Source organism: Haemaphysalis longicornis, unplaced genomic scaffold (genome assembly GCF_048455015.1).
Source record: "Haemaphysalis longicornis isolate Haplotype H1 unplaced genomic scaffold, Haemaphysalis longicornis Haplotype H1 scaffold_9, whole genome shotgun sequence".
Taxonomy (NCBI): Eukaryota; Metazoa; Arthropoda; class Arachnida; order Ixodida; family Ixodidae; genus Haemaphysalis; species Haemaphysalis longicornis.
Window position 1 is genome coordinate 165858420 of NW_027526460.1, and position 13496 is coordinate 165871915.

Here is a 13496-nt window from a genome sequence, read left to right on the forward strand (position 1 = left end):
GACCACGCAATTACGTCTCCTCATTTAATTACAATACAACCAACAGCAACAAGTGCAACAACATTAACGTAACGCAAACTACTTAACGTCGTGCGCCCCCGGAAATGCTCTGCATTTGATCGTGTCCATCGCGAGGGGATGTTTAGTTTCCTGCCGCAGCAAGAACCAGGCGGCCTCCTGCGCAGTTTGTGGCGCATACCCACTTGGGGGATTGGCCAGGATCGTTTCACTTACTACATGCCGGTTTTTTTTTTTTTTGTTCCCAGGCACGTGAAGGAGGTACGCTTGTCTTGGGTACCTGGCCATAGGGACATCAGGGGCAATGAGCAAGCGGACCATTTAGCTAATGTCGCTGCCACAGCTCCAATTCAATTCTGAATTCCTAATCTAGCTCTATTTGCATCTGCGAGATTAAGACGATATTGGCATTTAGACGCCACCCGTTCCGATTCACTTTTATCATTTGAACAGTCCCAACATTTAAAGTTCGGGTGGAATGTTCATTTTTGTGGCTCTCGGCAATGCGAGGTGACCTTCACCGAGCTGCGCTGCAGGGTTCCAAGGCTTAATTTCTATCTGTTCAGATCAGAACTTTCACCTACAGAACTATGTGTGCGGTGCCAGGTCCCCGAAACAATCGAACATTTTTTCTCAACTGTCCCCGTTTCTCAACAGCTAGACAACTGTTTTTGAAGGACCCGATTGAGCGGATAGGGTTGACCTTATCGATAACACTTATATTATCTATTGGCGCATCAAAGCTGGGGTTTGCAAAAAGGGATATATATAATTGCATTCAAAATTTTCTTTCTGCCTCAGGTCGTTTGAATTGCTAAACGGTGCTGATTAATGGGTAATTCGGGTTTCATTCACAACTAAGTTTCCTTTTACAGCCTCTTCCCGGAAAAAATATATTTTGAAGTCCCCACGTATTTAACCGAATTAGCCCTGGCCAATCCCCCCTTGTGGGTACGTGCCAAAAGGTTTGAGGACATCATCATCATCCTGCTGGAAGCATCGAGTGTGTGTGTGTCTCTCAGGGCTGTGTGCTCTGCCGGGGCGGTCCCTCGGTGTACCCGCTCGGTCACCCTCAACAGACCTGAGTCGTAACGCCACTGTACAATCACCTCACACACACACACACAAAAAAAAACCTTTATGGAATTTTTGTGCTTGTCTGACTTCGTTCACTACGGTGAAACTTGGCTCCCTCTATAGTGTAGAACCCTGCGTATCATAGAGTTAATACTACTGGCTGCGTATTCCCGTGCTCGATCTACGTTTATAGATATAGATACTTGTCTATAAACGTTGCCCATGCTAGTAAAACAAATGACAAATCAATTTACACAGGATCACTCGGAGGGGGTGCGACCTGTTTACCAGAATTAACTTGAATGGAGTGGCAAAGGGAGAAATAATTAAGTAGCTAAAAAGTAAATAACTACATACAAAGCAAATGGTAACAGAGTGGTGAGCTGGGCAAGTTGGTATGGCGTTATTCTGGAAAACAGCGCGAAAAAAGACGCGGACGAAGGATGCATGAAGGAAATGGATTTAATTCTAGCTTGGTACATACCAAAAGGCAAACGCATACCAAACTAAAAAACACTGAAAGCTCCTGGTGTGTGACTCGAAAGAGTAAACAACTGCCATTACGCGTATCGGGAATCGCGCATTTTGGCGCGAATAGCTTCATTTCCTATCGAAATTTTTGTGTCAGACATACGTGCACACTGAGAGCGACGCCTCAGTGATTACGCAGAGAAAGAGAACACGCTTTCTTGAATTATGTATCTAAAAACCGATGCCGGTTATCAAGCAAAACTAAAACCCAAACCGAAAATGACAGCTGTTAACATTTCGTTAACCCCTACGCTGTACAGCTGGGACGCGCTGGCTTAGTTGCTCAATCGCAGCTGACTGCAGCAGCATCATTCCCGTTTACAAAATTCCTACCCAAATGCGCCCAGTTAATTCCTTCGAAGTGACGCAATATCTGCACGATTATGCACAGCGCTGTAGACTGCGCCCGGCATATCCGCTGAGGCGTATCATTTGGCAAACGCACAACGACGTCGACTACGGCACAGGAACACCTCGTTTACACCCTAGCTCATGTTTAAACCACCATCAATACCCCATCGATGCGGATAGCCCAAGCTACCGCAACCCGTTGCGGCTCAAATGTCGCGCGGTGTGCAGGACAGTAGACGAGGCCAGCTGTCAAGACAGCTGTCGCCTGATCGACGCGTGCGCCGCAGGAAGCCCTCCCCGTCGTCTTCCGCGTTGTGGCAGAGCGGCCAACTTCCAAGAGCGGCCTACATTCCGCCCTTCTCCTCGTCGACGGCGCAGGCCAATGGGAGAAGACTTCGTGTCCCGCCGGGAAATCGGTGGTGAAAGCAGCTCGCTCACCTCCGCTACAAGCCGGGAGACGTTGATAGTCCGGTTGAAGCGTGTTGTCGTTCGTGACGGGAATACGCCGAGGCCCCTGTTTGGCATTCCCTGAGAGTGGCTGTTTCGTCACCGTTCTTCGACTCTGTGCACTGAGGTGAGCTCACGTACTACGCGCGTCGTTTGAGCGTGCTCTCGGCGTGTTGGCAGTCTTGGTTCGCGTTTACTTCTCCCACGCGGTTCTTTCGTAGCGATGGGGCGCTCGATTTCTTCGACCCGTTCATCGTTTCGTGAGTGACACGTCAGCTCTGGCGTCCACTGCGCTGTCGTGAGAAGGAAGCACGGCGTACCTGAGCTGAGGAAACTGGTTGAGCGGAACGGCGGCTTCAGTTTGCTTCCTCTCTCCGGAAATGCACAGCTCGAGTGGCGCACTCGATTGTCAGTTCTCGGTCGGGATTGTCGCTGTCATATACTTGTCATTTACTTGCTAGCGATACATTGAACGAGCCTGCATCCATGGCAAGGCACTTTGCGCGCCTGCAGAGCGTACGGAACTGTCCACTTGCTGGTGTCGGAAAGTTGGCTTGGCAACATGCTGGAACGCGTTTGCGTGAATCAGTTTAAGCAATGCGTGTCCTTCGGGGCGTTAGCAACGACACACCAGGTTAACGAACGTAAGTAAGGCCTCTTCGGCCTCCTCCCGGCTCTCCAGCTGCTGTATCTACTGAAAACTCGCATCCAGCAGTCATGGAAAGATGAACTATAGCTGGAGAGCACAATAGGAGCTCTATTTCTGTCGCTCGGCCTGTGAAAGGTGCTGGTTCGGCTAACATTGTTCGCTGCAAATTTAGACACATGAAATTTGAATAAAGCCTGCAGTTTTCTGCTTAATGTATTGTTCAACAAGCAGGTATTGTTCTGCCTCAAATTATTTTATCTGCTGCATTTCATTGAGCATTGTTCCAATAAATACGTGTGAATGCTTTATCGCCATTCATAACTTCATTTTTAAATGCCTTGGCAAAATGGGTCGGCCTGCATGTGGGACGGATACAGACGGCAGTGTTGGTCCGTTTGTCCGAGTTGCCTTGGCAACTCCGATCATAGTGTCGACCTTGTATCTTGGAGTATGCCGAAACTGCTGTAAGGGCAAACATGCATGCCATGTCGGGGGGGACAGCAGAGTTTCAAACAGGGTGTTAGCTGCCGTGTGAGAAGGTTTACGTACAGTATTACTTCATTAAGCCATTCCTGGCAGGAGCGAGGCTGCAGCCGTTCAATGTGACTAGCTTTAACCATAGCAGCTGGTTATTTAGTATTTTAGCTTGTCCTTCCCAAACTCTGTTACTCCTACTCAAAGTGCTGCAAATGCACTTTGTGTTGCATACAGCTTTAACTATAGAAATTAATTGACACTTAAAAACAGCATGAATTACTGAGACAAAATAAAGAACATCTACGCCGCCAATATTGACATCACTGGCTTGTAGATTGAGAGGCTGTGATGCTCAGCTCGGACCTAGAAGCTTGACAGACAGTTTTCACTCAAGCTCAGGCAGCTACCACGTCCCAAAGAATACTGGCAGACTTCTAGCTAGGGGTTAAAAAAAAAAAAATCTGATGATTGACACTGAATAATTTCCAACGTCGCACTGCTTCCATTTTTTTAGAGTGAACCAACTCCCACCCACCTCTATAGTTACCCAGGCACAGTGGGGCGCAGTGTCCAAACGATATACGCACCTGTACGCCTGAAACGTGCTAAAGTATGCAGAGACCAGTGCTTTAATTTCCCCGGTGTTGCAGCTTCAATGACATAACAGCTGATCCCACAGGCATTCTTTTTAAAATTGCCTGTTTCATCGTCATGAGTGAGGTTTTGCTGGTAATAAAGTAAGGATACTGAGGGATTTGGGTTGGGAAGACAGCAAAATATGGCAACAGAAAAGAAAAAAAAACATTACACAGGGTGTCAGTGCAGTGAACCCAATGACTCAACTGGACTTGTTTTTGCTGTTGCATCAGTTTCTTGATAATGGCAGTGTTTACGTGCTGTGCGAAGTACGGGGTGGCCAAATCAAGATGAGCAACAGTGGGGGCTAGTTGACGTTGCATAGCTGGAGTGGAAAGCGCTTGAACAGCTTCGTCCTGTGTGGCCGTCTTTCTGGCCCTTGGTCGACTTGCATTGTTTACTACGAGTAAACCCTGCAGTTTTCTGTGGGGATGCTGTTCAACTTAAAGCGCTTTGTGCTCCAGCTATTGAGGTCAGAGCTTTTTTTTTTTTTTCATGGCGTATTCTCACTATATGAAAATCTTCTGTAATGTGTGTCACTTGCAAGGAACGATCTAAACAGTTATCTTTTTTAGTAGCCGTGATGTATGTACGCATCTTGACATTTCTTTTTCCCAGTTGAACGTGCCATGCATCTTTTGTGCGCCTAGCTCTTCACGTGGAACTTCAATATAATGCATCTGGTAGAAAAAAAACGAAGGCCCTAACTTTTTCCATTATCAGGAGAAGTTACAACAGGTCCAGTTGATAATGTTTTTGCGCACTTAGTGGATGCTGAGCAACCATGAAGGAAAAAACAAGAAAAATCTTCCACCGTCCCTCTTGTTGCAGTGACAAGTTAGGTTTTACAAAACTCCACTTTGCTTTGATTCTTTCCATTATTAATCTCCTGGGAAGTGCTACATTGTGGGCGCATTTCTGTCTTTGTGGCAGGCCTGACCTACTAGAGGACGCCACCCCTAACTTGGGCCTCGCAGCCTGCAAATAGGTCATCTAAAAAAAAAGTGGATGGGGCAGTTTATCCTCGGACAGGCAGGAAATGGGCGTCTTGGCAGAATTATCAGATGTCCACTTTTGCTTATTGGCACTCTGGTAGCCTGTTTACTATGAGAATTAAATTCAGAAGCCATAACTGGCTTAATACTGTAGCGATTGTTGTGCCACTTGATTAAAGGTTGTTAATACCTAAAAAAATACTTTTGCTTTTTTTTTCTTTCTTGCGGGCAAATTGTGTGAGCATGTAACATTTATAGTATGAATTAGAGCATTTGAGGCTGTCTTTATGGCTTAGTTCTGAAAAAATTTCGGGCAGAAAAAAACTGTGGGCCCGCAACTTTTGCTTGTCTGTATCACAGGTATAGTAAAGGGCACAAAAATGGGTGCAGTAGTTGATTGGCACATTTGCTCGTCGGGTGGAATGGTAAAGCCGCTTCACCTATATCGTAGAGCATACTATTCTGGTGTGCGGGTTAACTTGCGATAATTGCGACACAAACACGATGTTTAGGAGCCACCAGCATGTCTTGTTCGGCACATGTGGAGAGGAGACCAAGGAGTGTGCATTTTTGAACAGTGTATAGTGGAATGTCTTTTGTTGTGGAAAGTATTTCTTCACATTCCACCTTGGCGGTCGTCTGCCAGTCTATTGGCAAGGACTTGCTTAGATTGTAAAATGTGGGACCTTTTCCAACAGCACCGTTTCTAAACTAGGAACACGAGCGCAATCGCTGAAGTCTAACAAAAATGCCAAAGAACACTCTCCATAAATGACGAGCCCTAATGGGGCGTACCGTTTTCTCATCGCAAGAAAAGGTCGAAGGGGAAGTCAGATGTGCAGTCCAGGTGCCTCCCTTGTTCTGTGCCTTGTGGTGATGGTCAAAAATTTTGCTGTAGAGGGAAGTGAGACAAGAGGGTCGCTGTTGAGGAGGAAGAGAAGAGAATGCTGACTCTGCTGTAGGACTTAACGGTGCCGTGAACACAAAATCCAAGTTTCGTTCTTCAAGAAAACTGCAGCAGAACTGAAAGTTGGGTGAGATAGTATATTATCTTGGGAAGAACACAGTGCGCAAACTAGCGGGACAACAATAAAGAGGAACAGCACAAGTTCTGACTCACAACTAGTGGTTTATTAGGGAAAGCAAAGAACGCACATTCACAGAGGAACAGGCAAAGATTGATGCCACTCAACATGCAATAATGTTGAATAACGCGCAGCAAAAGGCGTGTGGGTATGGGCTGACAGGTCACATGAACTTGGGGCTTGTTTTTTGTGGAGCCATATTGCGGTCTGGCTTCCACAGTCATCTTTCTGAAGGTTAATGTAGAATGCTTCTACCATCTTCCAAACTGCCTGATTTCGATGCTTGAATAGCACCTCGGTGTCACAGAAAAGAGTGTGGCATCCACACTTTTTGCAATGCGCATGCAGATTTGCATGCGTGCGATTTTTTATTGTCCCTCAGTGCTTCATGCAGGCGTCTTTGTATGCTAACAGAACACTTGTACTAAGGTTAAACTTGGGGTGACTACCATGCTTAGAGCAATGCGCCGAAAGGTGGGATGTGGGCATGCCCTGTAATGTGCTGCAATGTTCATGCAGGCGCTCATTGATACATTGTGTCACACCACAGGGGATGCAGTACACAACGTTGATTTTGCAATCAACACACTGTGACTGGAGTATTATGCCGCAGCCCTTCTTTTGCGAAGACCCTTTTTCTTTCTGTTGTTGTCTAACTTCGTGTCGATTCCGGGACAAAGCTTATCTAACTAATTCTTTGCCGAAAAACCGAAGTCCACATTAATCCTGCCAGCTTCCAGCTACCCGCCGCGGTGGCTCAGTGGCTAGGGCATTGCGCTGCTGAGCACGAGGTCGTGGGTTGGATTCCTGGCCGTGGCGGCTGCTTTTCTGATGGAGGCGAAAAGCGAAACGCTCGTGTATACGAGATTTGAGCGCACGTTAGGGATCCCCAGGTGGTCAAAATCATTCCGGAGCTCTCCACTACACCATGCCTCATCGCCTGCGCTGCATTGGCGCATTAAGCCGTACAATCAGTCAGTTAAACCTGCCAGCTTTCTTTTTAAATTTATGAGATTCTGGGGGAACATTGCAACACGTTAAACAGGGCACACGCACGTCCCATCTTTCGGTGCAGTACTGTAGCCATGGTTGTCACCCCAAGCGTAACCAAAAAACAAGTATTCTGTTCGCACACAAAGATGTGTGCACGACGGAGATTTCAGAAGCCTTCTTGATAAAAAAAAAATTCTCATCGCCGCCAATGTCCTTGGTGGGTTGCTTATCTTGGCAACACTTGCGCTTCAGTTTTCTGTCGGGGTGAGTGTGTTGGGTGCAAGGTCTATGTCATGGCTGTGGCTGTGCACAGCTTTGATTCTCTGATTCTAAATAAAGCTTCAGTTGTTATATAGTAAGTGGTTGTGTTGTGTCCTCCTCTCGTCCCGTTAAGTTTGCACTGTTCAGTCATAAGGTGAGTCAGTGCTTGTGTTGTTCCTCTTCCATTTGTTTGCACACTGTGTTTCCCCCTTTGTCCCAACCGCAGTGATGGCAATTTTATCACAAACTTCAGACAAATAATCGAAGTATTGAGAAAACAGAGGAAGCAGTGGCGACTCCCCAGCCACTTTCCGGTGATTTCTGCGTGGCGTCTCTGGATCCTGTTTGTGTGATTGGTGGCTGCCGGCCCAAGCCGCCGCCAAGAAGCGCGAACTGGCCCATGGTTCCAGTTGGTGATACAACGGAGATGCTGATGTGCAGCTAACACGCTCCTGCCCATATTACGTCACTGCATTGTGGAGTGAGGGCCTTGTGCGGCTGCAGGCTGGCTCTTCCCAGCTGGACAGAGTTTCGTGTTGTCTTTGCAGTGGTGGGAGGATGGGGAGCCGGTGTTGTGCGGCAGCCCTGCTGCTGCTGCTGGCGTGTTGGGTGGCGTGTGTGGCGGGGGAGGAAGAGGCGGACTACTACGAGCTGCTGGGCGTGGAGCGGACGGCCACCGACCGAGAGATCAAGAAGGCCTTCCGCAAGCTGGCGCTCAAGTACCACCCGGACAAGAACAAGAAGCCCGGCGCTGAGGAGAAGTTCAAGCAGATCGCACAGGGTATCCTCCTCTCCTCTTCTCTTCTTGAGACTGTGTGCTCAATCTCCCACCTGCCTTTATGCGTGACTGCATCGAAAAGCACTTTTGCAGAGTCTGCTGTGTTGTGTAAGCTTCTAAAGTGTGGGAATTAGAGCATACACTTGATCACTTTGTGTGCCACTCATGTACCCTAGAATTTGAAATTACATTGAGGATTGAAGGTACAGTAGTTGACACTGTTTTTACACTTTTCTTTACTGGGGTTTACTGGTTGTGGTTGAGCATGAGAATGGTTTTTAATTGACGTAGCCAAGACTGGCAGAGGTTGAATTGCATTGAATGGAAACAAGGTCATCCAACACAATATACAGAAAGAGGTCCCTAAGTAAACACTGTAGCGGGACCTCTTGTTAGTAAACGCGAGAAGTTATCGATTGAAAGGTACAGAAAATGCAGTCGCGCGTACAGTAGATAAGGTGAAAAATACGACAAACAAGGCTAATAAATAATATCCGCTTGTGTGACAAATATTTTCGCAGACAAAATACATAATTATACAGTGCAACAGATTTAAAGGCTGGTCATGAACGTAAGCATAATAATGAATTTTCTATGTAATCACAGTAAAAAACAGACCACAAGAATTAGCGGGATAAAAATGTCCCGAGTGAGTGTTTGAATGAAGAAATAGGCGACAGATCTTCAAGTTCAAGAGGGAGGCTGTTCCAGTTCTTTATAGCAGTAAATTCTACCATTTGTTTTCCATAGTTTGTGCGCACTCTCGGAAGCAGATAGTTGTGTTGAAGTGAGAACTGTGTGTTGTTAGGATTGGTAAGTTGCTTTTTATTGATAATGTATAAGTATTCCGAATTTTTGGTTAAACGGTAAGGAAATATTCCCAGGTTATACAGAATGAGTTTGTCAATGGTAAAAAGGTTTAGTTTCCGAAAAAGCGGGGGCACATGCACGTTGTACTGGCTGGATGTTATCAGTCGAACCGCTTGGTTTTGAATGGGCTGAAGGGGGGGTGAGGTGCGAATGATAAGTAAGGCCCCAAGACACGATACAGTAGTTGATGTGACTATAAACAAATGCATAGTACAGGGAAATGAGCGTCGATGAGGCAAAATATTGACACGCTTTTATGAAAACTCTAATACCATATGCCGTCTTCTTTTTTAACTACTGAATGTGAGCAGTGAATTTAAGGGAGCAGTCCAGTTGTACACTGAGAAACAAGCATTGATTGCTTGGGAATATGGGGTGGGAGTTAATGAGTATGGTCACATTATCGTGCCTGAGCTTACGGGAACTAAATAATATGAAATGTGTTTTAGATGGATTAATTACTAGCTTATTCCTGTCGCACCACATGCTAAGTTTCCTAAGGTCGTTATTTAGCTGCTGTGTTATTTCATCGATATTTTCGTGGGCGTTGTAAACGGTTGTGTCGTCAGCATAAAGTAGGCAGTCGGCTGGAGTTGTTAGGCAGTTTGGGAGGTCAATAATGTAAGTTAAGAATAAGATTGGACCAAGGATAGACCCTTGTGGTACGCCTATATTTACAGTTTTTATATCTGACATTGCACCTGATACGTTAACGGTTTGTTCTCGATCGAGCAAGTAATTCCTAATGAGGTTTAAAGGGGGACAAATTATACCATATGAGGATAAGTTTTGAAAAGGAATGTCATGATTTATGGAATCAAATGCCTTACTAAAATCTATAAAAACAGATCCGACTATTTTACCTTCATCGATTGCCTTCTTAAATTCGTCAGTCGTTACTCCACTAATCGTGCTATTAGAGCACGATTAGTGGAGTAACCGGGCCGGAAACCGAACTGTCGAGGTGTCAGAATTGCAAACTTATTGAGGTAGTTTAAAAGACGTTCAATTAGCTTTTCAATCACTTTACTAAAAAATGAAACTATAGAAGTTGGTCTGTAGTTATTCATGGCAGTCGTATCCCCCTTTTTGAAGACTGGAATTAATTTACTTCTTTTCAGCTCTTGTGGGAAGACAGAAGTTTTAAAAATTAGATTTACAATGTTTATTGTATCAGATATAATATCAACAGTATCCTTGATGTAGCGCGCATGAATGTTATCCAGGCCGGCACTGGTTGTTTTAAGATTAGTGATAGCAGAACTAACTTCACTGGATGAAACTGGGAAAAGAAAGCATGATTGTGAAACCTTTTGTTGTGCAGAGGTAAAGGGTGCATTCGTTACATTTGATGTTGTCGGAAAAAAATGAGCTGGAGGCGTTAGCGATTTTTTTGTTTGTGCTGAGCGAAATACCGTTGTGTTGTATTTCTGAGATAACATTAGGAGGAGCATTGTATTCAGAAATTCGTTAATGATACTCTATTGCTTTCTGCTGTTACAACCGGTTTCACTTATTCATCGTTCGTAACAATTCTTTTTAGCGGTTTTCAGCAACAGCGTCAAAGTAATAGAATATTCTTTGTACCGCCTGAGAAGCGCGGCGTTGAAAGGTTGCCGCTTAGTTTTTTGTACAGGTTTTCTTTTTTACGCATGCTTTTGAGCAATCCAGGAGTTAACCAGGGGTTCTCAGGGAATGAGTAGTTTTTACAACACTTTACTGTAGATGTAGACGACGTTATGCAGTTGTTTATTATCGCGGTAAATTCACTGTACGATGACTGAGCATCTTGACACGACAAGACTCGGGACCAAGGTGCGCTTGACATTCTCTCTCGGAATTGCTGTTTGTTGAATATTGTTCTGTATGACTGATCTTTTCAATAGTTTTTTGCCCTGTGAAAACGAAGGGCTATTGGATAATGATCAGTGATGCTTGCTCGAATGATAAATGCTTCAGGTGGGGTGAGGGCATTTGTTAGCGCATGATCAATAAGTGTCCCTGAGTTGGTCCTCGAAGAACGGGTTGGTGCGTGAATTAGTGTCTCATATCCATAGCCAAGAAAGCAATTAGTGTATTCATTAACGCGCGCGACCGAGTCATCTAGAAGGTTTATGTTTATATCCCCTAAGATCACGACGTTTTTGTTTTCGTTTGACAGAGAATACAGGAGATCATCAAAAGCGGAGCAGAAGTTTGAGATAGGACAGCTCGGCGAACGGTAAATGCAGCCAAAAACGGTTTTCTTGTTATCGTTAAAAAAATTAGGACTGTCAACTTCAATCCATACAGATTCGCAATCCGGTACATTAAGAGAAAGGTCAAGTCTACTTTTATAGGTTACACTACCTAGTACAAAAATGGCTGATCCACCATGGCTTGAATTTCGTCGGTGGCAGTATTCGGCGGTATAAGACGGGAAGCCATACAGGTTCTTATCACTTTCTGATAGCGATGTTTCCGAGACACAAATGACAGAAATGGGGGAGGTTGTTGACGAAAATAAATTGTGAAATTCATTGTAATGTTTGCGGAGGCTACGGGCGTTAACGGGGACAGCAGAGTAGCACGTGTGGTTACTGATCGATTGGAATTCTTTCAGTCCAATGTAGGCCATATTTTCCTGTTGTTTGCTTATTCGGGTGCCATATTAACGGAAGATGGAAAGGTCAGCCTCGTTGCGAATACGGTGAACTTTGCTGTGATCGGTTTTCCTGGCCTTAATTTGGCAATTTTCGGTCCAGAGAAACTGCCACTTGTTTTCTTTTTTCAGGTTTAGAGCCTTCCCAAACAAACGTTTGTTGGCAGGGGTGAGGTGGTCATTAATGTGGACCGGTTTTGGGTCAGTACCGTGAAAGTTGATTTCGTCAGTTTGCAGTCAAGCCTCCGACTGCAAACCTGTGGTGACTGTTGATGCGATGTTACTTGCATTCTTGTGGTTGTGCGATGAATTTTAGGTGACCAACTGCGCCCCCTTGATTAGTTAAATGTTCAAATTTCCCCCTCTGCCTCCAGCCTCTCTCTCTCAATGCCTGTCAAGAACTTGCTGGTAACAAACACAAGCTTTGCGCAAAATACACACCATGAGGGGACGGGACAAGCGCAAACTCTCAACTAACGTTTATTGGACAGACCACACACATGAAGTACACTTGTTAACGGGTCACTCATGCGCACTTTTTACAAAACATAGCAACGAAGACCGCAGCGCAACCGCATTTCTAAAGATACGAGTCAAGATACATCATCTCCTGTTTGTGAAGGAACACGGGTGTGTCACTCGCACAATCTCCTCCCTTCTTTCTAAAGTGATGGGCCTCTAGAATTTCCTGTGCCTTTGTGCCGCTGCACCTCTTTGAACAGTGGTATGCACTCGCCACTCGTGCAGGCCAGACAGCGGGCAGACAAGTGCACACTAGCCTTGTTTTTAACGCAAAGGTCATGCTCACGGATACGGTCGTTGATGCAGTGTCCGGTGTGCCCTATGCAGGCTTTACCATGCTTCAATGGTATTTGATACAGCACGCCAACTTTCAAGTCCACATAGGGGTGGTTGGCATGCTTCTTGCCCCACCCTTTACGCTTCTTGTCTTCTTTTGTGATGCGTGAGCACATGCCTGCGAGTTTCACCGGGGCTGAGAATATCATTTGAATTCTGTACTTGTTGGTGACCTTTTTAAGGTTATGGGAAGTTCTGCATACATAAGTTCAAGCTTGCCAGCTCTCTGGTGCTCCTCTGTTTCATTCGCTTGCTGACTGATTTTAGGCTTCTTCAGCAAGATCTCCACTACATCAGTCTCTACCAACTCCGCTTGTCCCATCCTTCTGTATGTGTTGTCTATTTTCACAAAGCCTGTGGTGGTTGTAATGTCAAATTGAGCCCTACTTCAAAAAAAGCGGTTTGAGCCCAAGCATGCTGTTTCAGTTTCAGTTTCAGTTTATTATTCATTCCAAAAAAGTAGTACAGTAATATTTTTATACAGACGAGGGTCCCAAAGTTAAAAACTGTAACGGGACCCTCGATGCACTACAACAATCAATGAATTAGATAAAGTAAAAAAATTGCATAGGACATGATCTAAAAGAGATTGTGAACCCTGGTGGCCACATCTTGTTGGAGCAGTGATAAGCGATTCGTAGCCGAAGCCACTGAAACAGTTCGTGTAAGCCGAGTAGACACTGGATTCCATATCTAATAAGTTTATATTTATGTCCCCTACTAGCACAACTTGCTTATTCTCAAAAGATAACTTGTGAAGTAATTTATCGAGATTTCACAGAAATTCCAGAACAGGAGATGAAGGAGAGCGATACACACTGCCAATGAT

At 45.2% G+C, this 13496-nt stretch overlaps 1 protein-coding gene across 1 annotated transcript in view; it reads left to right on the forward strand.

The window, feature by feature from the left end:
* The first annotated feature begins 2340 nt into the window (after positions 1–2340).
* LOC144152589 (dnaJ homolog subfamily B member 9-like) overlaps positions 2341–13496 on the forward strand; it is a 40612-nt gene continuing 29456 nt past the window's right edge. Inside the window, exons 1-2 of the mRNA XM_077683898.1 lie at positions 2341–2551; positions 8069–8301. Coding sequence (XP_077540024.1) covers positions 8079–8301 — 223 coding nt within the window. The 5' untranslated portion in view covers positions 2341–2551; positions 8069–8078. The remainder of the gene's footprint in view (positions 2552–8068; positions 8302–13496) is intronic.